The 25,606-nt window shown below is 43.7% G+C and overlaps 1 protein-coding gene across 1 annotated transcript in view; it reads left to right on the top strand.

Annotated features, from left to right (window-relative positions):
- Positions 1-25,606, top strand: part of LOC121544708 (neuronal PAS domain-containing protein 3-like) — a 217,899-nt gene that overhangs the window by 174,776 nt on the left and 17,517 nt on the right. The window contains exons 5-6 of the mRNA XM_041854785.1: positions 13,161-13,279; positions 24,014-24,207. Coding sequence (XP_041710719.1) covers positions 13,161-13,279; positions 24,014-24,207 — 313 coding nt within the window. The remainder of the gene's footprint in view (positions 1-13,160; positions 13,280-24,013; positions 24,208-25,606) is intronic.

The following is a 25,606-nucleotide window of genomic DNA, read 5'->3' as shown; positions in this document are numbered from 1 at the left end:
GCACTCACTAACTCTGGATAAGAACGTCTGCTAAATGACGTAAATGTTTTCAGTTTTGTCATATAGTTGCTCTATATAAAGTAAATACCTGGTCAAACAAGTGGTAGCTTGGTAAGACAGAGATTTTTTTAAACTTCCTTCCAGGAAGAGAAAGGGAATAAAAAATAGTAGCCATTGCAGTCACTCTGCCTTGCTCTGTTTAAAAAAGCAATTTAGTTATTTTTCCAGTTTGTGGAAATGACAAACCATGTCTCTTTGAGTATACGCAGAGGGCAGAATATCAAATACCAAGCATGTTGACAGAAAGCACAAGCAAATAACTGCCATATTGTCTGACTCCACCACCAACTCCTCACTCACAAATAACAGCCATATTGTCTGACTCCACCACCAACTCCTCACTCACAAATAACAGCCATATTGTCTGACTCCACCACCAACTCCTCACTCACAAATAACAGCCATATTGTCTGACTCCACCACCAACTCCTCACTCACAAATAACAGCCATATTGTCTGATTCCACCACCAACTCCTCACTCACAAATAACATCCATATTGTCTGACTCCACCACCAACTCCTCACTCACAAATAACAGCCATATTGTCTGATTCCACCACCAACTCCTCACTCACAAATAACAGCCATATTGTCTGATTCCACCACCAGCTCCTCCCTCACAAATAACAGCCATATTGTCTGACTCCAGCACCAACTCCTCACTCACAAATAACAGCCATATTGTCTGACTCCAGCACCAACTCCTCACTCACAAATAACAGCCATATTGTCTGACTCCACCACCAACTCCTCACTCACAAATAACAGCCATATTGTCTGATTCCACCACCAACTCCTCACTCACAAATAACAGCCATATTGTCTGACTCCAGCACCAACTCCTCACTCACAAATAACAGCCACATTGTCTGACTCCACCACCAACTCCTCACTCACAAATAACGGCCTTCTAGAATTGTACATTGGGAGTGTTAGCTTATCAGACATGAAATATTGGGATTTCTGAATGACTCTGTCTAACTGGGTTGGAATGCATTGGTATTCTGTTGAGCTCTTATATGCAAGATGGGTCACTGTGTTTCTCAGGCATTTATTCATAGAAAAGGAGCTTCTACAATCTGACTCTCCTCTCTGGCACTCCTTTTAAATACATCTTTTAGATCACTCACAGGAGTAAATAATGGCTTATTTGCAGCTTTGTGTGCTATTTAGACTGCCCTCTCTCCAAGATTAATTGCTTTTTGTTGGGCCTAAATTTCATATATATACAGTATATGTGTGTGTGTGTGTGTGTGTGTGTGTGTGTGTGTGTGTGTGTGTGTGTGTGTGTGTGTGTGTGTGTGTGTGTGTGTGTGTGTGTGTGTGTGTGTGTGTGTGTGTGTGTGTGTGTGTGTGTGTGTGTGTGTGTGTGTGTGTGTGCGTGTGTGTGTGTTTAACTAGGTGCTTATAAGAGCAGGTGGTAGATAAGATGTCTACTCCCAATAAACTGGGAAATTATCGCTCCTGCTTTTCCTCGTGGCACAATTTGTCAAACCTGCTGATAGGAAACAAATTCTATTCATAAGCTTCCCCCCCTCCCCTCAGCACCGGTGTGATTCAGTAGCAATTCAATTATAGTTTTGTGAGATAGTGAGTCCAGAGAGAGAATCCGGGCTGACAAGAAATATGACAGGACAGTTACAGAGTGTTTATGCAATTAAACTTTCACTGACAATACCTGGCGTGTGATGAATGCCTGGGCGGAGGTGTGTGTGCACAAGCAATGCCCCACAAGGATTGCACATTATTCATTATTTTACAGCTGCTCTGATCTTCCAGGGCTGGCTGGGAGCTGTTGCAGGGAGGGAGAAGAAGTGAGAGTTTGGAGGGAGAGAGAAGGAGAGGGGGTAAAAAGAGAGGGATAGAGAGAGAGAGACGGGGTAAATGAAGAGAGTAGAGAGAGGGGAAGGAAAAGCGAAGGAGAGGGTAAAGAGAGAGAAAGAGGTTTTAGTAGAGAGAGTGTGTGGAGGGGTGTAGGCTATAAGGGGATTGAATGGGGGGAAGGAAAACGGAGGAGAAAGCTTGGTCTATCGTTGAGAGGAGGGAAGCAACGAGTGACCCTCTTGAAACAGAGATAGCACATGTCAAGGGGTTTTAAACATGTCAATGACATTTTAAAAAGACGACTATATCGACCCTTTCTTCCATAAAAATCACTTTGTTGTGAGCACTGAAACTATAGCACTATATAGAATTACTTTAGTTTAGTTTAGCAATTACATTTAGTATGGGTATTTTGTACTGATTTCTTCATACTCATACTGTGTATAAAATGTACACACTATTTCTTTAGTGGTCCAAAACTGACAGTTGTACAGCCCCTTAAGGCTCAAACCCAGACCAAAGTGTCAACGGTGTCACAACAGTTTGGCATAATCCTAAGATTATCGTATGTGTTGCAAGAAAATGCATTCTGTGTACATATACATTAATACAATCCAGTTTGCAATTCATTTGTTATCAGAAAGTTGACAAATTTAGATCCTATTTTTATAGCGTAGAAATTATTTCAAAGGTATTCTTTATCTAATTGAATCAGAATATTTTCCATTTGGCGAGACTGACAATATCTACATGGGATGTTAATATTCATAATTGCATGATGGTGTGTAGAGTCTGTTCCCATAAGACTCCTGTAATGATGTACTGCATCTAAAATAAAATATAAGGCCAGATTTGTGTGCTAGCAAGCTAGCGCTCAACACTTCTTGCATCTCAAATGGCACCCTATTCCCTATGGCCCCTGGTCAAAAGTAGTGCACTTTAAAAAGAATAGTTTGCCATTTGGGATGCTGCCCTTCTGTCTACCCCTTCATCCAGTGTTTCTCCCCTTCATCTAGGGTTTCTCTTCCACCTTAATCGGTGTAGTCTTCAAAATACCATTAGAAGAAGGGGAACAAATGCATAAAGCAGTGTCCAACACAAACACACATTAATAATCCACATCTGTCTATTCTGTGAAGAAAAATCACATTTAACTACAGAAAAACCCTATGATCTCCTTAGCTTTAACTGCGTAGTGAAGTACAAAGCCACAAGGTAAACAATAATGTCATGGTAATATACAGACTTAAGACAGTTGTGAAAATGTAAAGAGAAGTGATCTATTGGGAGGAAAGCACAGTAAGAATTATTTTGTATGATACGGTAGCTTCTCTTATTATATTCTAGTTAACAAGTATGTTGTGACCTTGTAAAGATGTTTCTTTGTCTACTTCGTCACTGGCATCATTTGCTAGTTATCAGCCGTACCCACATAGCCTAACCCTGTGAATGTTATTAGTGTGTTAGTCAATGGTTGGCATTCCACTGAGGGTTCCACCGACACCAGTCCGTTTGTCCACAGATCAGAACTTAGGTGAGGTGTTCGTTTTAATTAATAATTTGTCCTTCAAACTGTAAGTTTATCTCCTTCGTTGTACGTTGGTTCTCCACAGATAATTAGGTCTCATATTTCAGCTAATTCCACTTGAGAACTGGTTGTAGCCACCTGCTTCTTTTGTATTGGTAATTTTTGTCTTGTAAGATTCTGTCCCCGTAGACTGATGTGGCTCATGAAGAATGAGAAAATGTCTATTTTCCCCACAGTGTCCTTTGTGCACTTGCTTAACATTTTAATTGTATGTGTGCAACACGCTCTCTCTCAAACACATACACATTCTCTCTCTCTCTCTCTCTCTCTCTCACAAACACACACCGTGGTGTGATAGGGAGGTGTTGATTTTTAGGTGTATATGGATCTGAAAGGAAAACGAATCCTATTAATTCAAAGTGAATAACAAAGAGTACCAGGCCTTTTCCCATGTTGTTCCATTCATTCAACCTGCTAGTGTTTTGTTCTTCCATCATAATTATTTCCCAGTCAGATCCACACTGATTTCCTGGTGGACTTGTGTACCTCAGACTAACTTATAGAACAACGGAGCTGGGATAATTCACAATATTCCTCTGGGGGTGGTGTTCTCTGTTTTGTCAAGGACATTTTTATTACAAAGCTGATGGAATTTGCATATTAATTCATTTCTTTCAGTTTTTAAGATTTAATGTTGTCAACATGTATCAGTGCAAGGCTTTGACAGAGCTGATGAAATGGGTCATTGAAGCTTGAACATTTTGGAGTGAAGCAGCCATCTGCAACCTCCGAGCCCCCAGTGCAGAGTGCTCTCTGTCTCTCCTGTAACTTGATTAAAGAAAAGGACTTTGACCGGGGAGGGCCGGCATTCAGATAGAAAGGGGGGAAGGCTAAAATATTATGCCAATATCTATCAACTTGCTTTGAGGGCTTTCTTCCAAATTAGAATGCCATTAGATGCCGTCAATTCATAAAGTGTATTTCCATGTTTGGTTCCCGACATTGACCTTTGGACTTCTGTGGCTGAGCCTTTTTCTATTACACGTTGTGCAAGTCTTTTAGGTGCATTAATTATTTTATGAATGAACATACATTTTTTCTGTTTTAAGATAAAGACAAATATGATTTTCCTTTTAATACCTCACTTGTGCTTTTTTGTATCTATTATCACACCAGTAGACCAACCATCTGCAGCTCAAGGTTTGACCTAGTTATTCTCCTTCTGAATCAGTCATGAGTGAAGTCCAGTCCACTCACGAACCCACAACCCTGGCATTGCAAGCGCCATGCTCTACCAACTGAGCTACAGGGGACAAATCCCTGGCTATCTCTATATTTTTCATCTGCTGTAGTCAGTGCTGTACTAGGCACTACACAGTAAGTAGCATGGCAGCCCTGTTGCTGTTTATCATCCCCTGTTCATTAGTTGTGACTGGAGTCCCTGGCTTGACAAGTGTTATTGCTGTTCCGTCCTGTACGCCTACTCTGTCTGAGCCAGTACAATCTCCCTGCACCTCCCTTCAACCTCCCTGTGATCTAGCCAGGCATCCAAACTGATTTCACTATGTTTCACTGTTGAACCGGCGTTCAGTCTGGTTAAACCAGGCTTCCTGTGATTAGCAGCGGGCCAGCAACCCCCTAACAGGCAGCCATGACAGGACACGCTCAACCATCACCATCGCCACCACCTCCCCCTGCACTGTGATGTCACACTCAGGGTGGGCTGTTACGATGAGGGAATCTTATCCAGAGATAAGAAGAAAACACACACACACCTGCATCTATGTCTAGCTTTGTATCTGACACCCACCACCTCAACCTCACCTCAGCGTCTCTCTTTCCTTTCAAATCACGTAAGCAGCAAAGTCAGAAGACAACAACAGAACATGCCTTTTATCTGGTGTTGACTGTGCACTCTGCTCCTCTCCTGGGTGGGTGAGATCACGTCTGTGTCCCAAATGGCAACATATTTCCATAGGGGTCTGGTCAAAAGTAGTGCACTACGTAGGGAATAGTGTGCCCTTTGGGACATACACCATCTCTCAGCGTGGACATGGGACTACAGTGACCTGCAGCTGATAACAACTGGCCTGCCGTGTCACCGCGTCACCTCATTACCATATTAATAATGGATGGGCCCGGTCCACGTCACCCTGGGCTACCTTGTCCTGTGCTCCCCTACAGGGTGGCAGGTTGGGTTGTCTAGGGGAGCATGGGCTTATCTTACCACTGAGTATGGCAGTGTATATACACAGGGACAGGACAGGAAGGAGCTCTCTTGGAGAACACTCTGTCTGAGTCTTCATTAACAGGCCTTGTCTTGAATGTCCAAGACAAATGTCCCTTCAGGGACAAACAATAAAGTTAATCTTATCTTAACTTGTCTAGATGGACATCTTTAGGTTTGGGATAACCCTAATCAATGTATGGATGGTCTCCAAAATATAACAAGTCAAGTATGATATTTTCAACAGCCAGCAGGTGTGGGCTGGGCCTCTAAAAACCTTTCATCTTCAGTTTTTTTAATGACCAAACTCTTTTGACAAGCTTCTGATTTAGCCTCTTTACATTTTAATAAACTCTTGTAAAAAAGCATAGTTAGTTAATCAACAACAAGACCCCTGATCTTTTTTAATTCACGTTGAGAACTGTATGGCAGCAACCGTAGCTCCCTGATTAGAATAATCAATTAATTTGAAAGGACATATGTCAATTTGAGAGAAAACCTTGTCAATTAGAGCACTTTTAAAGAGTTTACTACTCTGGATTTAATTATCACTTCCCTCTTCGGGGCCTGTCAGCTTTATTTCCTAATTGATCTGCTGTGTTTATCATTATTACGTTTAATCCTTCCATTTGCCTGTAAGCACGCCTCACGTTGCCTTCATCTAGAGCTTCTGCTGGCTGCACCTTGACATGCTGACTGCTGACATGCTGACTACTGACTGACATGCTGACTGCTAACATGCTGACAGCTGACATGCTGACTTCTGACATTATGTCATGCTGACATAATAACTGCTGACTGCTGACATGCTGACTGCTGACTGCTGCATGCTGACTGCTGACATGCCGACATGCTGACTGCTGACATGCTGACTGCTGACTCAGGTGTGGCTCCAGCTGACTGCTAACATTCTGACATGCTGACTGCTGACATTCTGTCATGCTGACATAGGTGTGGCTCCAGCTGACTGCTAACATTCTGACATGCTGACATGCTGACTTCTGATATGCTGACATGCTGACTGCTGACATTCTGACATGCTGATTGCTGACATGCTGACATGCTGACTGCGGTGTGGCTCCAGCTTAGATACATACGTCATATCTTAAACAGAGAGGAGAGTTAGAGAATGTTTTAGGGAAAACCGTTGGAAGTTTAGTTTTCTAAGCAAATACAAACAGGCCAGTATATTTACATTTACACATTTTTAGTCATTTAGCAGACGCTCTTATCCAGAGCGACTTACAGTTAGTGAGTCATTCTTTTTTTTTTATATATATATATATATATTTTTTTTTACTGGCCCCCCATGGGAATTGAACCCACAACCCTGGCGTTGCAAACGCCATGCTCAACCAACTGAGCTACATCCCTGCCGGCCATTCCCTCCCCTATCCTGGACGACGCTGGGCCAATTGTGCGCCGCCCCATGGGTCTCCCGGTCACGGCCGGCTACGACAGAGCCTGGATTCGAACCAGGATCTCTAGTGGCACAGCTAGCACTGCAATACAGTGCCTTAGACCACTGCGCCACTCGGGAATATAAAGGATATATTTATGAATATACCCTTTATGAGTGTATTTGTACTCATGGTTTGTCATGTAGTTGGTGTCACATTGGCACTACAGTGTACATGTACAGAGAGGGGGGTTTAGATAATGTTTTAGGGAAAAGCTTTGGAAGTTTAGTTTTCAAACAGACCAATATATACATGATTTTTCCTTGTTCCTGGTTTAATCATGTTGTGGTCACAATGGTACCTCAGTGTATATTATTCAGGGTATATCATATAGAAATCACTTTGGGACAACATTATTCCTTTAGAAACAACTTTTTGTATGCTCTCCTATTTCTAGATAAAAATAATGGTGTGTTTTCAACCAAGGCATATCACCACTTAATTAAACTCTATTAGTCCATATTTTGATTTAGAATTTTTTTCATCAATTAACTTCTTCACTTGGTTTGGAAGAAAAATATTTAACATATTTTGTTCTATTTATCTTTTGAGGTGTATTGTGAAATCAGCAAAGTGGCCTGCCACACATACTAATGGGGAGCAAAATTGGTTTTCATGGAAACGCAGATAATATATTATTGTGATATTGTATTAAAAGCGGTGCCTATTGTAAGGTCTCAGGAGGGTCCTTTAGGGAGAGCACAGCTCTAGAACATGTATGATACATAAAAAATATACATTTTTACATTTTTACATTTTTTGTAATTTAGCAGACGCTCTTATCCATAGCGACTTACAGTAATGAGTGCATTCTATACTTTTTTTTCCATACATGTTACATTCCACTAGCTGTCTCAGTGGCATTAAATTATAACGAAATGGCATCAATTGGCCACCGTTTAAAGGGATAGTAAAAGATTTATGCAATTAAGGCCATGCTAGCTGTACCTGTAAACTTCCAGTCATTGCGCTAACGCTAGTTAGCAGTGATTTGCGAAACTACCTACAACTTCCTTCAAACTGCACACATAATATCCATGAGTTCATCTGACTCACACTATTCTTTGAAGCCTGATTTTGACCATGATTCAACAACAAAAAATTCAGTTCTCCACTCTTGATAGAAATAACCTACTGTACATATTCACCCTCCCCCAATTATTAGTTGATATCTTGTTGAATTTGCGGAAATTGTGGAAATTATTACATTATTATTTTATTTTGAATGTCACTCTGCCAGAAATGATATATGGTATAGATGTATGTTTTTAAGTCATATATAGTATCTCCTGGGAGGGTAGGTTACAGAGAGGCTGGGAATAGATGAGAGGAGACAGGCACAAGTGACGGTGCCTGACGACATATTTCCTGTCACCCTCTAATTATTAAAGCTGCCAATGCAATACAAGTCCCTCTCTGTATGTTTCACATCCCACTTACACACACACACACGCTCGCTCACAAACACACACTCTCTCTCTCACACACACACACACACACACACACATACACACACACACACACACACACACACTGACTCTCTCTCTCATATACACACACACACACCGACACACTATCTCTCCCACACACATGGGTGAGCTGTATTGAAAAATCACCCTCTACCTTCCAATTAGTACACGGCCTGGTACATAATCTATCATTACTAATGTACAGAGAGATGCACGCATTCATCAGAGCAGGGCCAGACAAGGACCTCCCAGTGTCTATAGATGGAGAACAGACACACTGGGCCATGGGCCATACACTTTATCTTGATGTATCTGTACGTTAAACGCTTGACGCTTTGAATTGGTACTAATATTTATATAAATGTATTTGGAATATTAGCAAGCGGAGTAGGGGAGCCTCACTTAGGCGTATAAGTCATACAGTATAAGCATGTCATTTGTAGCAGTGTCTTGCTTTGTAGGAGCTTCCTCCTCTGAGTTGTCTCTGGTGTGTAGAAATGGTATGGTGATGGTGACGGGGGTTGTCAGGGAGAGGAGTGGGGCAACGGGGGGCTAAAGAACTGCCAGTGAGTTATTGATGATGGTCAACACTCACCATCACAGCACAGAAAGTAATACTTTTAAAATCTCATCACTTACACACAGAGGTGGTTCATTCTGAGGGCTTTCATCAGGAAAATAAATGGAGACCGGCAGACCCCTGCCAAACCATAAATAATGCTCACAAATTATTATTTATTTTCCTTCTTAAGAATTCTTCTTTAAAAGGTGTCATTTTTATATGAGATCCAGGGATTGAAGTTTCTAGTTTCACATTTCACTCCAAAGTGCCCTGGTACTTGATGTTTGGTTTGACTGGTACTCTACATGTAAATGAGGTTGGCTACATTCACTTCCTCTCACGCTGTAGGCCATGCCTTCTTTGTACTATCAACATAAACATGCATAGATCGCAATACTGTGGGAAGCATAACCACACTGTTAGGTGGTAATCGCTCTATAGTTTTTACATGTTAACACAGTGCTTAATGTATTATAACCCTATAACAGATACAGACAGTATATCATTATTCTCCTGTGCAGTGTCAAAACTGTTCATTGGTCTCTGTGTATGTCCCAAATGGCACCCTATCCCCAAAGTGTTCCTGATAACTCTCCCACTCCGCACTCTAATACCCAGAGTAATACTCCAACAGAGCTCATATTAGCATTAGTTGGATGAAGAAAGTATTGCAATGGCGTCCGACGTGTCTGACTCGTAAATTGCCCAGTCTATAATTCACATTCACATCATAACCGCCAACTAACAGAAGCCCACTGGTGGTGAAACACACCACCATCCCCCAACCCCTCATAAATTAACCTGATTGGTTGCTTTAGTTAGACGTCGGTAGGGTGAAAAAAGATTCCTGTGCCTTTAAGGCCAGTCGGTTGGTTGGCTTGTGAATTCCCTCCTTCCCTAAGGAAAATGCTCAGTTCTAAGAGGCTCTGATCTTGCGTTTTAGTAAAATAGAACTCTGCGGCTGACTGGCAGATCTGATCTAAAGAATTTAAGTGTACGTTTTGATCTCTCTGCCTTTGATTAAAACTAATGAGCTCACTTAATTCAAAATGGGAATCTGTGATAAGAGAAATAAGGTTGATGTGATTGGATTAGAGAGGCGAATGAAACTCTTAGAGTTGCTACTGCTGCTTATGCAGTGTATTAAAAAGCTGTTGGTGTATTCTGCTGTGTTAGATGATGTCATAGTAATTCACATTTAATCAGAAGAAATAAAATTACTAAATATAACATGACTCTGGCTTCTCCCCAGAGATAGATTTAAAATTACATTTAATTCCTCAGTAAAGATAAAAAAGATAATGGCAGCCGCCGCCACCACGCCTCACGCCCTCCCCCCAGCCTCCTCACCGTCACCCCTCCCTCATCCCTCCATCCCCACCCTCCTCCTTCATACTGATCACGTTGTTTCCAGTTCTAGAGAGCCTCACTGCAGCCTTGTTATATGGAGAGTAGCAGAAAAAAAGGATTTTCCAGGTGTACTGTTTTAGTAATCCCATTTCAATGTTATCTCCTAGCCTTGTCCATGGCTGTGTGGCTGAGTTGCCTGTGAGCTGGGCATCGTCATATCACTGTGTGCCTGTCTGTCTGTCTGTCTGTCTGTCTGTCTGTTTGTCTGCCTGTCTGCCTCTCTACCTGTCTGCCTGTCTGCCTGTCTGTCTGCCTGCCTGTCTGCCTGTCTGCCTGTCTGCCTGTCTGTAGTGTAAAGTGGTGTTTGAAGACCTCCAGACATTACTCACAGGGGCCTGTCTATATTTAATGTCCTGTCCAGCTCTGGGGACAGAGACAGTCCGGGAGACACACACACCACACACACACACACACACACACACACACACACACACACACACACACTTTAAATACTTTATTTGAATCCGCCAATCAAATTTACAAAAAAAGGATCCAAACATTTCAAAGGTCCCTGTATGCATGGCACTCAAGGGTACAGAAAGCACCTCCTTCTCCAAACAGCTATGCTGCCCACGACAGCTGAAACAGAGCAGTACCTAGCCAATTGCTTTGCCCTAGTTTTTGTCAGGCCCGCAATCTGGAGGCCATGCACTGCGAGCCTGTGTACGTGGCCGAGACTGCCAAATATCAGTGTCACCAGCCACGAGGGGCAGGTATTTAAGCAGCTTCTCGGCAAAGGCCTGCTCCATGTAGCCGTCAAATGAGCAGCCAACTTCTAAAATGAGCACCTCCCCCTGGCTTCCCCCCACAACAACAATATCTGGCGGATTTGGCACACAGGAAAACACATCATCATCAACATCAAACCAGTTTCCCCTTACACAATCATGTTTAAGCATGTGTGCTGTTGGTGAGACTACTTGTCTCACCTCGCTGGCGATTAGGTCAAAAAGGCGGTCATGTCTAGCAATGTAAAAATCCTTGTATGAACAGCAGCAATTCACAACATGGGCAATGGACTTGTTTGTAGAACTTGCAGCCTGACCTTAACAGTAAAGGTGAGAATGTCCTCGCCAACAGCCGCATTCTGGTACATGGAATGGGAGCACAGTCCAGAGCAGAGAGTTTCCCCTTCAGCCTCAGGCCAGTCCAGTGTTGCAGTAGCTGCATCTGTCTGATACCAAGGAGTGTTGTCCTGGATGTAGAATGAGATGTTCCATCATGGGTGACCGAAGCCTCCACAACAACACCGCAATCTGCCACAACTGCATCAGAGGCAGTCACTGACTCAGTTTGCATATCAGTCCGTGTCCACCTGAGCTCCACTCCAGTCCGGTTGCACAGGTCGTTGAGGTCAGGCCAGTCTGACCAGACTCCAAAGGCCATAGCACGAGTGTTCAATTTTCCTTGAAGCCCAGGAAGTTGTCCTCAGCGTCCCTGGCCAGTGGAACCTTCCTCCTCCGTAGGTCCAGAAGAAGGGATGCTCTGGCTAACTCCTTAAATGTCACATCGACAGTGTTGAGCATGTTCAACAGGTGAATCAGTCTGGTAGCAGTGTAAATCCACACAATATTCAGGACACCTAAACCCCCCTCTCTTTGGCTCAGGAAGACAATGTCACGTGTGGTGTGTGTTTTTAAGCATAGCCACTTTCTCATCACAGTTTTGTTATTCACATCCCTCAGAACCTTCTTTGAGAGATGCACATTTGCAAGCAGATGTTGAATCTTTGTTAGGGCCACCTCTCTCACAGCTTCTACCTTCATGACCACAGGCAGAGGGGAAATGTCAATCTAACAAACACACACACATCACACACACAGTCAGGGAGATCAGGAGGAGCTGGCATGACTACATCTACAGTATATTACCTCCCCTTATGGATTGAATGTTTTAAATATGCATTTGATCATTAAGCATTGATCAGGAGCACGGAGTGACAAATGGACCGTTTCACCTTTACCTAGGTATCTTTGTTGTGTTTTGTTAACGAGACTGACTGACCTCATTGGTTATGGGGTTTTAATGTGATGATCTATGTTTAGAATTGACTTAAGATCTTTGAACTTTGTTGAAGCAACAATGAATATCTTTGTTTACAATTAGATTAACTCTGCATACAGTATAAAATAAAATAAACTTGAGTTAACTCTAATAGGTATAATAATATAACTCTCATGACATGAAATTGCAATATTGTACTTGGAAAATAAATACTACACTTGGGCTCAATGAAGAGAAACATGCAGTTGACTTTTTAACTGCCACTGAACTTCCAATAAAATGTTTTCACCAATTATGGTGTTAGTCCAAACAGAGGTTGTACGCTATTACAGAACATAATAAAAACATTGTTTAATGGTAATGTGTTGTTTTTATTTATGTGTTCTTTTTCCATTAGACTATTACCTGGGAGATGATAGAAACTCAATTAAAAGTTATTACAGCTAGCCTGTCTTACCAGCTGGAGTTTTTAATATCGCCCCACCTCTCCTGGGCTTTACTACAAAACACACAGATGTATTGGCCAAGTAATGTTAAGTAATTGTGTGTGTGTGTGTGTGTGTGTGTGTGTGTGTGTGTGTGTGTGTGTGTGTGTGTGTGTGTTTGCCTCCACAGTCGAGTCGACCAGCCCCACCATGCTGCCCCCAGACAACACTCTAGAGCGCTCCTTCTTCATCCGTATGAAGTCCACACTGACCAAGAGAGGCGTCCACATCAAGTCTTCAGGCTATAAGGTAAGTCCCAGAGGCATGGTGGCCGAGCCACAGATATCCTATAATTCACACCCCCACGGCCGTATATTGTTATACAGTGCATTCGGAAAGTATTCAGACCCCTTGACTTTTTCCACATTTTGTTACGTTACAGCCTTATTCTAAAATGGATTAAATAGTTTTTTCCCTCATCAATCTACACACAATACCCCATAATGACAAAGTGAAAACAGGTTTTTAGAAATGTTTGCAAATGTATTAAAAATTAAAATCTGAAATTCCTTATTTACATAAGTATTCAGACCCTTTGCGAAATTGAGTTTAGGTGCATCCTGTTTCCATTGATCATCCTTGAGATGTTTCTACAACTTGATTGGAGTCTACCTGTGGTAAATTCAATTGATTGGACATGATTTGGAAAGGCACACACCTCTCTATAAAAGGTCCCCAGTTGACAGTGCATGTCAGAGCAAAAACCAAGCCATGAGGTCGAAGGAATTGTCTGTAGCGCTCCGAGACAGGATTGTGTCGAGGCACAGATCTGGGGAAGGGTACCAAAAAATGTCTGCAGCATTGAAGGTCCCCTAGAACACATCTCTGCAGCACTCCACCAATCAGGCCTTTATGGTAGAGTGGCCAGACGAAAGCCACTCCTCAGTAAAAGGCACATGACAGCCCGCTTGGAGTTTGCCAAAAGGCACCTAAAGGACTCTCAGACCATGAGAAACAAGATTCTCTGGTCTGATGAAAGATTGAACTCTTTGGCCTGAATGCCAAGCGTCACATCTGGAGGAAACCTGGCACCATCCCTACGGTGAAGCACGGTTGTGGCAGCATCATGCTGTGGGGATGTTTTTCAGTGGCAGGGACTGGGAGACTAGTCAGAATCGAGGGAAAGATGAACGGATCAAAGTACAGAGAGATCCTTGATGAAAACCTGCTCCAGAGCGCTCAGGACCTCAGACTGGGGGCGAAGGTTCACCTTCCAACAGGACAATTACCCTAAGCACACAGCCAAGACAACACAGGAGTGGCTTCGGGACAAGTCTCTGAATGTCCTTGAGTGGCCCCGCCAGAGCCCGGACTTGAACCCGACCAAACATCTCTGGAGAGACCTGAAAATAGCTGTGCAGTGACGCTCCCCATCCAACCTGACAGAGCTTGAGAGGATCTGCAGAGAAGATGGGAGAAACTCCCCAAATAGAGGTGTGCCAAGCTTGTAGAGTCATACCCAAGAAGACTCGAGGCTGTAATCGCTGCCAAAGGTGCTTCAACAAAGTACTGAGTAAAGGGTCTGAATACTTATGTAAATGTGATATTTCATTTCATATTCAGTTTACATTCCAGTCTTTTTCTAGTATGTAAATATTGTTTTGTATTTCAGTTTGAGTTGTGAAAAAGAGAGCATGGCCAAAACATGACAATCGTACTCAGCATGACAGAACAATGTTAGTTGTCGGTGTTAACATACTGTATGTATGGAAAAAGAGTCACACAGGCTCAACATTAAGTTGATAAGATGTATGGCTTGTGGGGGCTTTGGGACAGAGAGATAGGATTAAGGCTGATGCTTTGGGTAGTGAGGACACACAGGGACGAGCCCAGCCTCATCCTGATGCCCCTCTCTCTCTCCAAGGATCTCCAGATCATCTCTGTCTCTGGCCTCATTTTGGCTTCATCACACGCTAATGCACTTTGGGTTCTCAAGGGTGGACCCAACAGCAGTGGAGTGGGGCTGGATATAGCTCTTCAATACCTTTATAATATTGTGTTTCATTAGTCTTGGACTGTGAGGAAAAAAACTGTTTTAATATTTATTTTGTATAAAAAATGGAAGGTAATGGCTGTCTATGGTAGTGAACGAAGGTCTGTCAGAGAGAGAGAGAGAGAGAGAGAGAGAGAGAGAGAGAGAGAGAGAGAGAGAGAGAGAGAGAGAGCGAAGAAGCGAGAGAGAGAGCGAGAGAGAGAGAGAGAGAGAGAGAGAGAGAGAGAGAGAGAGAGAGAGAGCGAGAGAGAGAGAGAGAGAGAGAGAGAGACATAATATGACATTTTAAATGTCTTTATTCTTTTGAAACTTCTGAGTGTAATGTTTACTGTTAATATTTATTGTTTATTTCACTTTTGTTTACTATCTACTTCACTTGCTTTGGCAATGTTAACATACGTTTCCCATGCCAATAAAGCCCTTAAATTGAAATTGAATTGAGAGAGAGAGAGAGAGACAGAGAGAGAGATAAATAAATGTTGTTTGCAATGTCCACCTAGACATACTGTTGCGAAAGTATTCACCCCCCTTGTCATTTTTCCTATTTTGTTGCCGTACAACCTGGAATTAAAATTGATTTTTTGGGGGTTTGTATCATTTGATTTACACAACATGCCTACCACTTTGAAGATGCAAAATATAAGTAATTTTTTTTATTTCACTTCACCAATTTGGACTATTTTGTGTATGTCCATTACATGAAATCCAAATAAAAATCAATTTAAATTACAGGTTGTAATGGAACAAAATAGGAAAAATGCCAAGGGGGATGAATATTTTTGCAAGGCACTGTATATTCGATGCAAATTTACATTTACATTTTACATTTTAGTCATTTAGCAGACGCTCTTATCCAGAGCGACTTACAGGAGCAATTAGGGTTAAGTGCCTTGCTCAAGGGCACATTTACGTCATTTAGCAGACGCTCTTATCCAGAGCGACTTACAAATTGGTGCATTCACCCTATAGCCAGTGGGATAACCACCTTACACTTTTTTTTTTTTTTTTGGGGGGTGGAAGGATTACTTTATCCTATCCCAGGTATTCTTTAAAGAGGTGGGGTTTCAAATGTCTCCGGAAGGTGGTGAGTGACTCCGCTGTCCTGGCGTCGTGAGGGAGCTTGTTCCACCATTGGGGTGCCAGAGCAGCGAACAGTTTTGACTGGGCTGAGCGGGAACTATGCTTCCCGCAGAGGAAGGGGAGCCAGCAGGCCAGAGGTGGATGAACGCAATGCCCTCGTTTGGGTGTAGGGACTGATCAGAGCCCGAAGGTACGGAGGTGCCGTTCCCCTCACTGCTCCATAGGCAAGCACCATGGTCTTGTAACGGATGCGAGCTTCAACTGAAAGCCAGTGGAGTGTGCGGAGGAGGGGGTGACGTGAGAGAACTTGGGAAGGTTGAACACCAGACGGGCTGCGGCATTCTGGATGAGTTGTGGGGGGTTTAATGGCACAGGCAGGGAGGCCAGCCAACAGCGAGTTGCAGTAATCCAGACGGGAGATGACAAGTGCCTGGATTAGGACCTGTGCCGCTTCCTGTGTAAGGCAGGGTCGTACTCTCCGAATGTTGTAGAGCATGAACCTGCAGGATCGGGTCACCGCCTTGATGTTAGCGGAGAACGACAGGGTGTTGTCCAGGGTCACGCCAAGGCTCTTCGCACTCTGGGAGGAGGACACAACGGAGTTGTCAACCGTGATGGCGAGATCATGGAACGGGCAGTCCTTCCCCGGGAGGAAGAGCAGCTCCGTCTTGCCAGGGTTCAGCTTGAGGTGGTGATCCGTCATCCATACTGATATGTCTGCCAGACATGCAGAGATGCGATTCGCCACCTGGTTATCAGAAGGGGGAAAGGAGAAGATTAGTTGTGTATCGTCAGCGTAGCAATGATAGGAGAGGCCATGTGAGGATATGACAGAGCCAAGTGACTTGGTGTATAGGGAGAATAGGAGAGGGCCTAGAACTGAGCCCTGGGGACACCAGTGGTGAGAGCACGTGGTGCGGGAGACAGCTTCTCGCCACGCCACTTGGTAGGAGCGACCGGTCAGGTAGGACGCAATCCAGGAGTGAGCCGCGCCGGAGATGCCCAGCTCGGAGAGGGTGGAGAGGAGGATCTGATGGTTCACAGTATCAAAGGCAGCAGACAGGTCTAGAAGGACAAGAGCAGAGGAGAGAGAGTTAGCTTTAGCAGTGCGGAGAGCCTCCGTGACACAGAGAAGAGCAGTCTCAGTTGAATGACCAGTCCTGAAACCTGACTGGTTTGGATCAAGAAGGTCATTCTGAGAGAGATAGCAAGAGAGTTGGCTAAAGACGGCACGCTCAATAGTTTTGGAAAGAAAAGAAAGAAGGGATACTGGTCTGTAGTTGTTGACATCAGTGGGATCGAGTGTTGGTTTTTTGAGAAGTGGTGCAACTCTCGCTCTCTTGAAGACGGAAGGGACATGGCCAGCGGTCAAGGATGAGTTGATCAGCGAGGTGAGGTAGGGGAGAAGGTCACCGGAGATGGTCTGGAGAAGAGAGGAGGGGATGGGGTCAAGCGGGCAGGTTGTTGGGCGGCCTGCAGTCACAAGTCGCAGGATTTTATCTGGAGAGAGAGGGGAGAAAGAAGTCAGAGCATAGGGTAGGGCAGTGTGAGTAGGACCAGCAGTGTCATTAGACTTAACAAACGAGGATCGGATGTCGTCAACCTTATTTTCAAAGTGGTTGACGAAGTCATCCACAGAGAGAGAGGGGGGGAGGATTCAGCAGGGAGGAAAATGTGGCAAAGAGCTTCCTAGGGTTAGAGGCAGATGCTTGGAATTTAGAGTGGTAGAAAGTGGCCTTAGCAGCAGAAACAGATGAAGAAAATGTAGAGAGGAGGGAGTGAAAAGATGCCAGGTCGGCAGGGAGTTTAGTTTTCTTCCATTTCCGCTCCGCTGCCCGGAGCTCTGTTCTGTGAGCTCGCAATGAGTCATCAAGCCACGGAGCTGGAGGGGAGGACCGAGCCGGCCGGGAGGATAGGGGACACAGAGAGTCAAAGGATGCAGAAAGGGAGGAGAGGAGGGTTGAGGAGGCAGAATCAGGAGATTGGAGGGAGAAGGATTGAGCAGAGGGAAGAGATGATAGGATGGAAGAGGAGAGAGTAGTGGGAGAGAGAGAGCGAAGGTTGCGGCGGCGCATTACCATCTGTGTAGGGGCAGAGTGAGTAGTGTTGGAGGAGAGCGAGAGAGAAAAGGAAACAAAGTAGTGGTCGGAGACATGGAGGGGAGTTGCAGTGAGATTAGTAGAAGAGCAGCATCTAGTAAAGATGAGGTCAAGCGTATTGCCTGCCTTGTGAGTAGGGGGGACGGTGAGAGGGTGAGGTCAAAAGAGGAGAGGAGTGGAAAGAAGGAGGCAGAGAGAAATGAGTCAAATGTGGACGTAGGGAGGTTGAAATCCCCCAAAACTGTGAGGGGTGAGCCATCCTCAGGAAAGGAACTTATCAAGGCGTCAAGCTCATTGATGAACTCTCCAAGGGAACCTGGAGGGCGATAGATGACAAGGATATTAAGCTTAAATGGGCTAGTGACTGTGACAGCATGGAATTCAAATGAGGAGATAGACAGATGGGTTAGGGGGAAAAATTGAGAATGTCCACTTGGGAGAGATGAGGATTCCTGTGCCACCACCCCTCTGACCAGATGCTCCCGGGGTATGCGAGAACACATGGTCAGACGAGGAGAGAGCAGTAGGAGTAGCAGTGTTTTCAGTGGTAATCCATGTTTCCGTCAGCGCCAGGAAGTCGAGGGACTGGAGGTTAGCATAGGCTGGGATGAAGTCATCTTTGTTGGCAGCAGAACGGCAGTTCCAGAGGCTGCCTGAGACCTGGAACTCCAGGTGTGGGGTGCGTGCAGGGACCACCAGGTTAGAGAGGCAGCAGCCACGCGGTGTGAGGCGTTTGTGTAGCCTGTGCAGAGAGGAGAGAACAGGGATAGGCAGAAGCATAGTTGACAGGCTGTAGCAAATGGCTACAATAATGCAGAGGAGATCGGAATGAAATGAACTAAACATCTGGGAGAGGAGAGAGCAGGGCCTCCCTCACCAAAACTTCCACCTCAGAAACTATAATTGTTTCACTGAACCACCCGAACAAAAACTCTCCCAACTTCCACCTTTAGAAATCAGAATTGTTGTGAACCACAGCGGTTCAATGTTTCAAGGAATAGACTCAACCCACTTTATTCAGCTAGCTAACTATGACACCATAGCTAACTAGCATGCTAGCATCCAATAACACACAGTTTAGCACCAACACTTGGTCACAACAAACCACCAATAGTGTGTTAACACACTAAACAGATAATTCGTGTCCGTGTCTAGTTCCTTTCATAACGCAGCAATAATTAAACGTTGGCTAGCTAGCACAAATATATTGTATTTAGCTGCCACAGTACAGCACACAATGGCTACTGTGTTGACTCTGTTCGAAAAACGGCTAGCTAGCTAGCTTCGTGCTACACCCGGCACCGCCGAAAACAATGCTAACCTACAATAACTACCCACAGCAGCCCACGATGCCTAACTATGACACCATAGCTAACTAGCATGCTAGCATCCAATAACACACAGTTTAGCACCAATACTTGGTTACAACAAACTACCAATAGTGTGTTAACACACTAAACAGATAATTCGTGTCCGTGTCTAGTTCCTTTCATAACGCAGCAATAATTAAACGTTGGCTAGCTAGCACAAGTATATTGTATTTAGCTACTACAGTACAGTTAGCTGGTCGTGTTGGCTAGCTAGCAATGGCTACTGTGTTGACTTTGTTTGAAAAAGGGCTAGCTAGCTAGCTTCGTGCTACACCCGGCACCGTCGAAAACAATGCTAACCTACAATAACTACCCACAACAGCCCACGATGCCTAACTATGACGCCATAGCTAACTAGCATGCTAGCATCCAATAAAACACAGTTTAGCACCAATACTTGGTTACAACAAACTACCAATAATGTGTTAACACACTAAACAGATAATTCGTGTCCGTGTCTAGTTCCTTTCATAACGCAGCAAAAATTAAACGTTGGCTAGCTAGCACAAATATATTGTATTTAGCTACTGCAGTACAGTTAGCTGGTCGTGTTGGCTAGTTAGCAATGGCTACTGTGTTGACTTTGTTTGAAAAACGGCTAGCTAGCTAGCTTCGTGCTGCGGGCCTATCTACAATACCTAACTACAATCTAAATACATAATTAAGCCTTACTCGACAAAGCCCAAGCTATGTATAAAGCCAAACTTACCCGACGCCAGCTAACATTTGTCTTCTGCAATCAGTAGGTGTAATTAAGTACAGTAGCTACTAACTACCTAACGTTGATGGCTCAGATAATGAGGTTAGAAAAACGGCTGAATGGTCGGTAGCTAGCTGGCTTAATTACAGGTACTCTTAAGCGTGAAATAACATTGGAAACAACTCTCCACCGTTGCTAAACGTTACCAGTAGCTACCCGCTAGCTAGCTAGCCTCGTGCTTCGCCGGGCTCCGCCGTAAACAATACTTACCTACAATAATTACCTACGGAAACCTACAATAACTACCTAAATAACTACCTAAATAAACTACCTACAATACCTAACTACAACTACCTACCTACGATCTAAATACATGGTTTAAGCTTTACTCAACACCATATAAGAAGCCAAGCTTACCTCCTGCTAGAGAAAACACAACCTCTCCCGACCACAGCCAGCAATCATGAAGTACCATGAAGTATGGTCGCCATGGTGTCCAGGCATAAATATTCACATACGCACACATGCATATATTACCAGCCAGACAAGGGCACTTCTTATTACATTTACTTTAAATTAAGTCAACACTTTGTGTTGTTACAGTACATAATATAGGTGGGTGGTAGGTAGGAATTAATTTTGCATACGGCATCTACCGGGCATTAGGTGATCTGCGCCTCCATCCTGGGTGGCAATGCGAGGCATGGTGGCGTTGGCGGCACGCATCATGTCTGCTTATATCCCCACTCTACTCTGGAGGTCAAATCAAAGCTCCAGCTTTTTTTTAACAGATCTCAATCCCCCCCCAAATCTAATTTAATGCACTCATGTAAAGGTTCTCCTTTATTATTTGTGCTGTATCACATTTCAAAAGCACTCCAGAGAATCCCCAGGAACAGATGAATCTTATTTCTTATGTATACCTCTTCTATATTCACCGGTGGAGGGAGAGAGTGCATTCATTGTGTGCTGAACCATGAATTATAAAAATGGATCCCTTTGTTATGTTGGCTTGTATTAAGTTTAGATATGCTATTCGACTACCTCTCACTGCCGCTGTTGTGAACCCTTGACGTGTCAGTTTGCATTTAACTGCCTGATCATATTTAATGTTTCGCCAGAGCTTATGATGTTCTTGCCAAGAGCACTCCTGTAGCAATCTAGCTGCCCACCATTCGCTTAAAAAGTTGTCTTATTTAAACAATTTTTTTTGATACCCCTAGGTTTGGGCTTCCGAAGAGATAATTTCCATTTTATATGTGTTTTTAATACATTTTAATGTTTATTTATTTAACAGAGAGCTCCTTTGTATTCATTGGAGTGTAGCAGAGCGGTGTGCATTTTATTGTGCATGGTCTGGCGTCCTGTGGAGTGGTGCTGGTGTTTATCTTATTTATAGTCCCCTGTGTAGCTCAGTTGGCAGAGCATGGCGCTTGCAACGCCAGGGTTGTGGGTTCGTTTCCCACGGGGGGCCAGTATGAAAATGTATGCACTCACTAACTGTAAGTCGCTCTGGATAAGAGCGTCTGCTAAATGACTAAAATGTAAATATCTGAAGCAGAGCACCATGGCCTTGTTCCATCCAGCCAGTACAGTCATTAGTCATCTTCCTCTGCCCTGGTCTCATTGTGCTGCTGTGATGTCTTATTGAAGCCTGCCAACCAACAGCCTTGTCAAGTGTGTGTCAGCACCTACCTGGCTGTCACTCTGTGGTCTGATCAAGATAGACAGCATACTGCTTGTCTGATGTGTGAGGCTGATCAGCTAACTGTCTGTCTGATGTGTGAGGCTGATCAGCTAACTGTCTGTCTGATGTGTGAGGCTGATCAGCTAACTGTCTGTCTGATGTGTGAGGCTGATCAGCTAACTGTCTGTCTGATGTGTGAGGCTGATCAGCTAACTGTCTGTCTGATGTGTGAGGCTGATCAGCTAACTGTCTGTCTGATGTGTGAGGCTGATCAGCTAACTGTCTGTCTGATGTGTGAGGCTGATCAGCATACTGTATCAGACCTGGGTTCAAGTACTATTTAAAATACTACATCTGGGCTTGATTTAGCTTGCCTGGCACAAATAGTGTGTGAACACAGGTCTGAGTGTGAGGAGGCTGATTTGCTGCATAGATCTAGATAACACCTATCAGACTGTAGGAAGCACTCATATGCATTCAACAAAGTGATTCTGGGTGGGTCAACCAGACTTTATTTACATGATTAAATAATACATACATGATGTAAAATGTTACAGAAATTACTGAAACTACAAAATATCTGGGACATGTATATCACATGTAACTCATAATAATATGATATATCTAAAACATAAAATATATCTAACACATATTCTGCACAGTAGCTGATTAACATGTTACAGAAATTACTGTAACTGCAAAATCATGGGGGGCATATCTAACAGAATATAATCTGGATGGGTAGCTGATTGAGAGCACCTTTAACTGTTCTTAACTATTCTTCACAGTCATTCCACTGGTGACATTGAACAAGGTCTCACTGCACTCTTCAGCTTTAAAAAGACAGCAAAGTCTCACTCCTCTTCTCTCTCTCAGAGCAGTATGACTTCAAGCACTAGACAGGCTGCACACCTCTGCCCCAAAATGCCTCACCTAGCATTCTGTTTGATGTGTTTTAGCCGGTCTTGGCTCATACTCGCTTTAAAAGAAACACTGTTCCATCATGCCATTGGATGTGCTATACAGCGTTGTAGTTTAGTTGTATTCAAAATGGGTTTGAAACAATCATTCACAGTTCTTCTTTGTCTTTAGAAACTCCAGGGAAAAGGAGTCAGTATCATTTAACTGTGGAGACCGTTGATGGCTTCTAGCATGTCACAATCACTGATGGTTTCCCTTTGAAAAGGAGACATCATACACCATCAGAACCATTTTCCTCCTGGACCAGCTGTCTGATGGGGCCATTGTAACATGTCAATGTTCTGTTAGCTTTCCAAGCTTCAACAACAATGACATGCCTGGAATAGGGCTGTTATTTTTTTTGTTGTGTCTCTCTTCCCAATTGGCATTCAATGTCTGGGTCCCATTGTTGAGGGTTGCCTGTCCCTGGTGGGGCAGAAAGGCTCTGAGGCTTTGAATGAGTTTAGGGAGCAGGATCTGTCTGTGTGAATGATGATAATGGCGTCTCACCAATCTCAGAGGTGTGCCACTGAGAGGCCAGTGCCAGTAGTTTAAAGACTACAAAACAATTCCCCCTGGGTTTAACCTGGCAGTGATTAAAATGGATGGATCTGAAAGTGTAGTTTGCATATCTAGTCAGTTCCTCCTCTAGGGCAGAATGGAGCTACAAAGACTTTAAAGCTTAGCAAAAACTTTAAAGCTAGCAATAATTAGGACCTTCAACTCTCTCTCTTCTCTTCTGTAGAATATCATTTGAGGAGAAAACATTTGTCCTCACCTCCACCCTCGCTATTTTGTGTTTAGAATATTTTGGACTGAAAACTCTCTCTCTCTCTCTCTCTCTCTCTCTCTCTCTCTCTCTCTCTCTCTCTCTCTCTCTTTCTCTCTCTCTCACGCTCTCTCTCTTTTGCTCTCGCTCTCTCTCTCTCCGTCTCTCTCTCTTTCTCCTTCTCGCTCTCTCTCTCTTTTTCTCTCTCTCTCTCTCTCTCTCTCTCTCTCTCTCTCTCTCTCTCTCTCTCTCATCTCTCTCTCTGTTTCTCTGTGTGTCTCTGTCTCTCTCTTTCTCTGTGTCTCCCCCTCTCTCCCTCCTATAGGTGATCCATGTTACAGGCAGGCTGAGGATCCAGATGGCGTTGACCCACAGTCGGTCGGTACCCATTCAGATCATGGGCATGGTGGTGGTAGCCCACGCCCTCCCCCCTCCCACCATCAACGAGGTGCGCATAGACTGCCAGATGTTTGTCACCAGGGTCAACATGGACCTCAACATTGTCTACTGTGAGAATAGGTAAGACTTGACTTGACTTTATTTTACTGTACCCACATGGCAGTGAAATACAGAACTGAAATGCATTGGTAACGTTTGAAAACGTCTGAAACCCTACCTCTTCAAAGAGTATCTTAAATAATTCCACAGCAAAACTTGGCATTACGTTGCTCTTATAGTTGTGTAGGTAGTTACACACTAATCGCTAGTGTTTGTAATTTCATAGTAATACATTTACATTTAAGTCATTTAGCAGACGCTCTTATCGTAATAGGCCTATTGTCACGACTTCCTCCGAAGCTGTCATCTCTCCTTGTTCCGGCAGGCTTCGGCGTTCATCGTCACGGGCCTTCTAGCCACTGCCGCTCCTCATCTCATCATTCCATTTGTTTTGTCTTGTTTATTACACACACCTGGTTCATATCCCCTCATCAGTACATGTATAAGTGTTCCCTCTGCCCCCTTGTCTTTGTGTGTGATTGTTTATTGTGGAGGATAGAGAAGCTCGGTGGAGCTCCGTGTATTTTGTATCGCTGGGATATTTCTCAGTGTGCCTTGTATTTTCCAGTGTGCCTGATTTGCGCACTGCAGTGTTTTTGACGCATTTCTGCGTAACTCTGTGTTTCAGAATAAAGCCTGTTATTCTGTGATTTACCCTCCTGCGCCTGACTCCTTCGAAATCACCTCATCACACCTATATACTGTACACCTCATCATGTACATTATATTTCTTTGCTACCTGTCCTCATCTCTGTGGGATTGAGATCACTGAGATTTTTTTTTTTTTTACCCCTGTCTGCCAGACAGTCAGTTATTTATGGGGAAATCACATTTGGACAGTCAGTTTTACAGTGAGATAGCCTCAGCCTTTCTGGTAAATAACATGGGAAACTGATCAGGACTACTTTCATGAGTTTCATAGGGTGTTTGGGAAGACTAGAAATATCAGAAATAACCACACAATATTTAAGACAGATAGTAGACAGATTGCTTTTGGGTGAACAAAAAAATAATAGATAGATTATATTCAATACTAAATGATAGGCATTTTATCACGCGAAATGGGAAGACATCCTGTAGCTCAGTTGGTAGAGCATGGCGCTTGCAACGCCAGGGTTGTGGGTTCGTTTCCCACGGGGGGCCAGTATGAAAATGTATGCACTCACTAACTGTAAGTCGCTCTGGATAAGAGCGTCTGCTAAATGACTAAAATGTAAAAATGTAATCCTATGTTCCATTATATCCACTTGTCCCTGAATGTTTGTATAATACTTACTGTATCTTTGTCAGAGGCATTAGTCTGACATATCAGGATGACAAAAAAAATGCTCTATCTGGTTACACTGTAATGACATCGCATTTTAAGAGCCGTTTGAATCTGTCTCCGTTTCCATTGGTGCTTCTTCTCTTGCCGTCATCA

Source organism: Coregonus clupeaformis, chromosome 29 (genome assembly GCF_020615455.1).
Source record: "Coregonus clupeaformis isolate EN_2021a chromosome 29, ASM2061545v1, whole genome shotgun sequence".
Lineage (NCBI taxonomy): Eukaryota > Metazoa > Chordata > Actinopteri > Salmoniformes > Salmonidae > Coregonus > Coregonus clupeaformis.
Note: the sequence above shows the minus strand (reverse complement) of the source record. Positions and strands in the feature narration are given on the sequence as shown.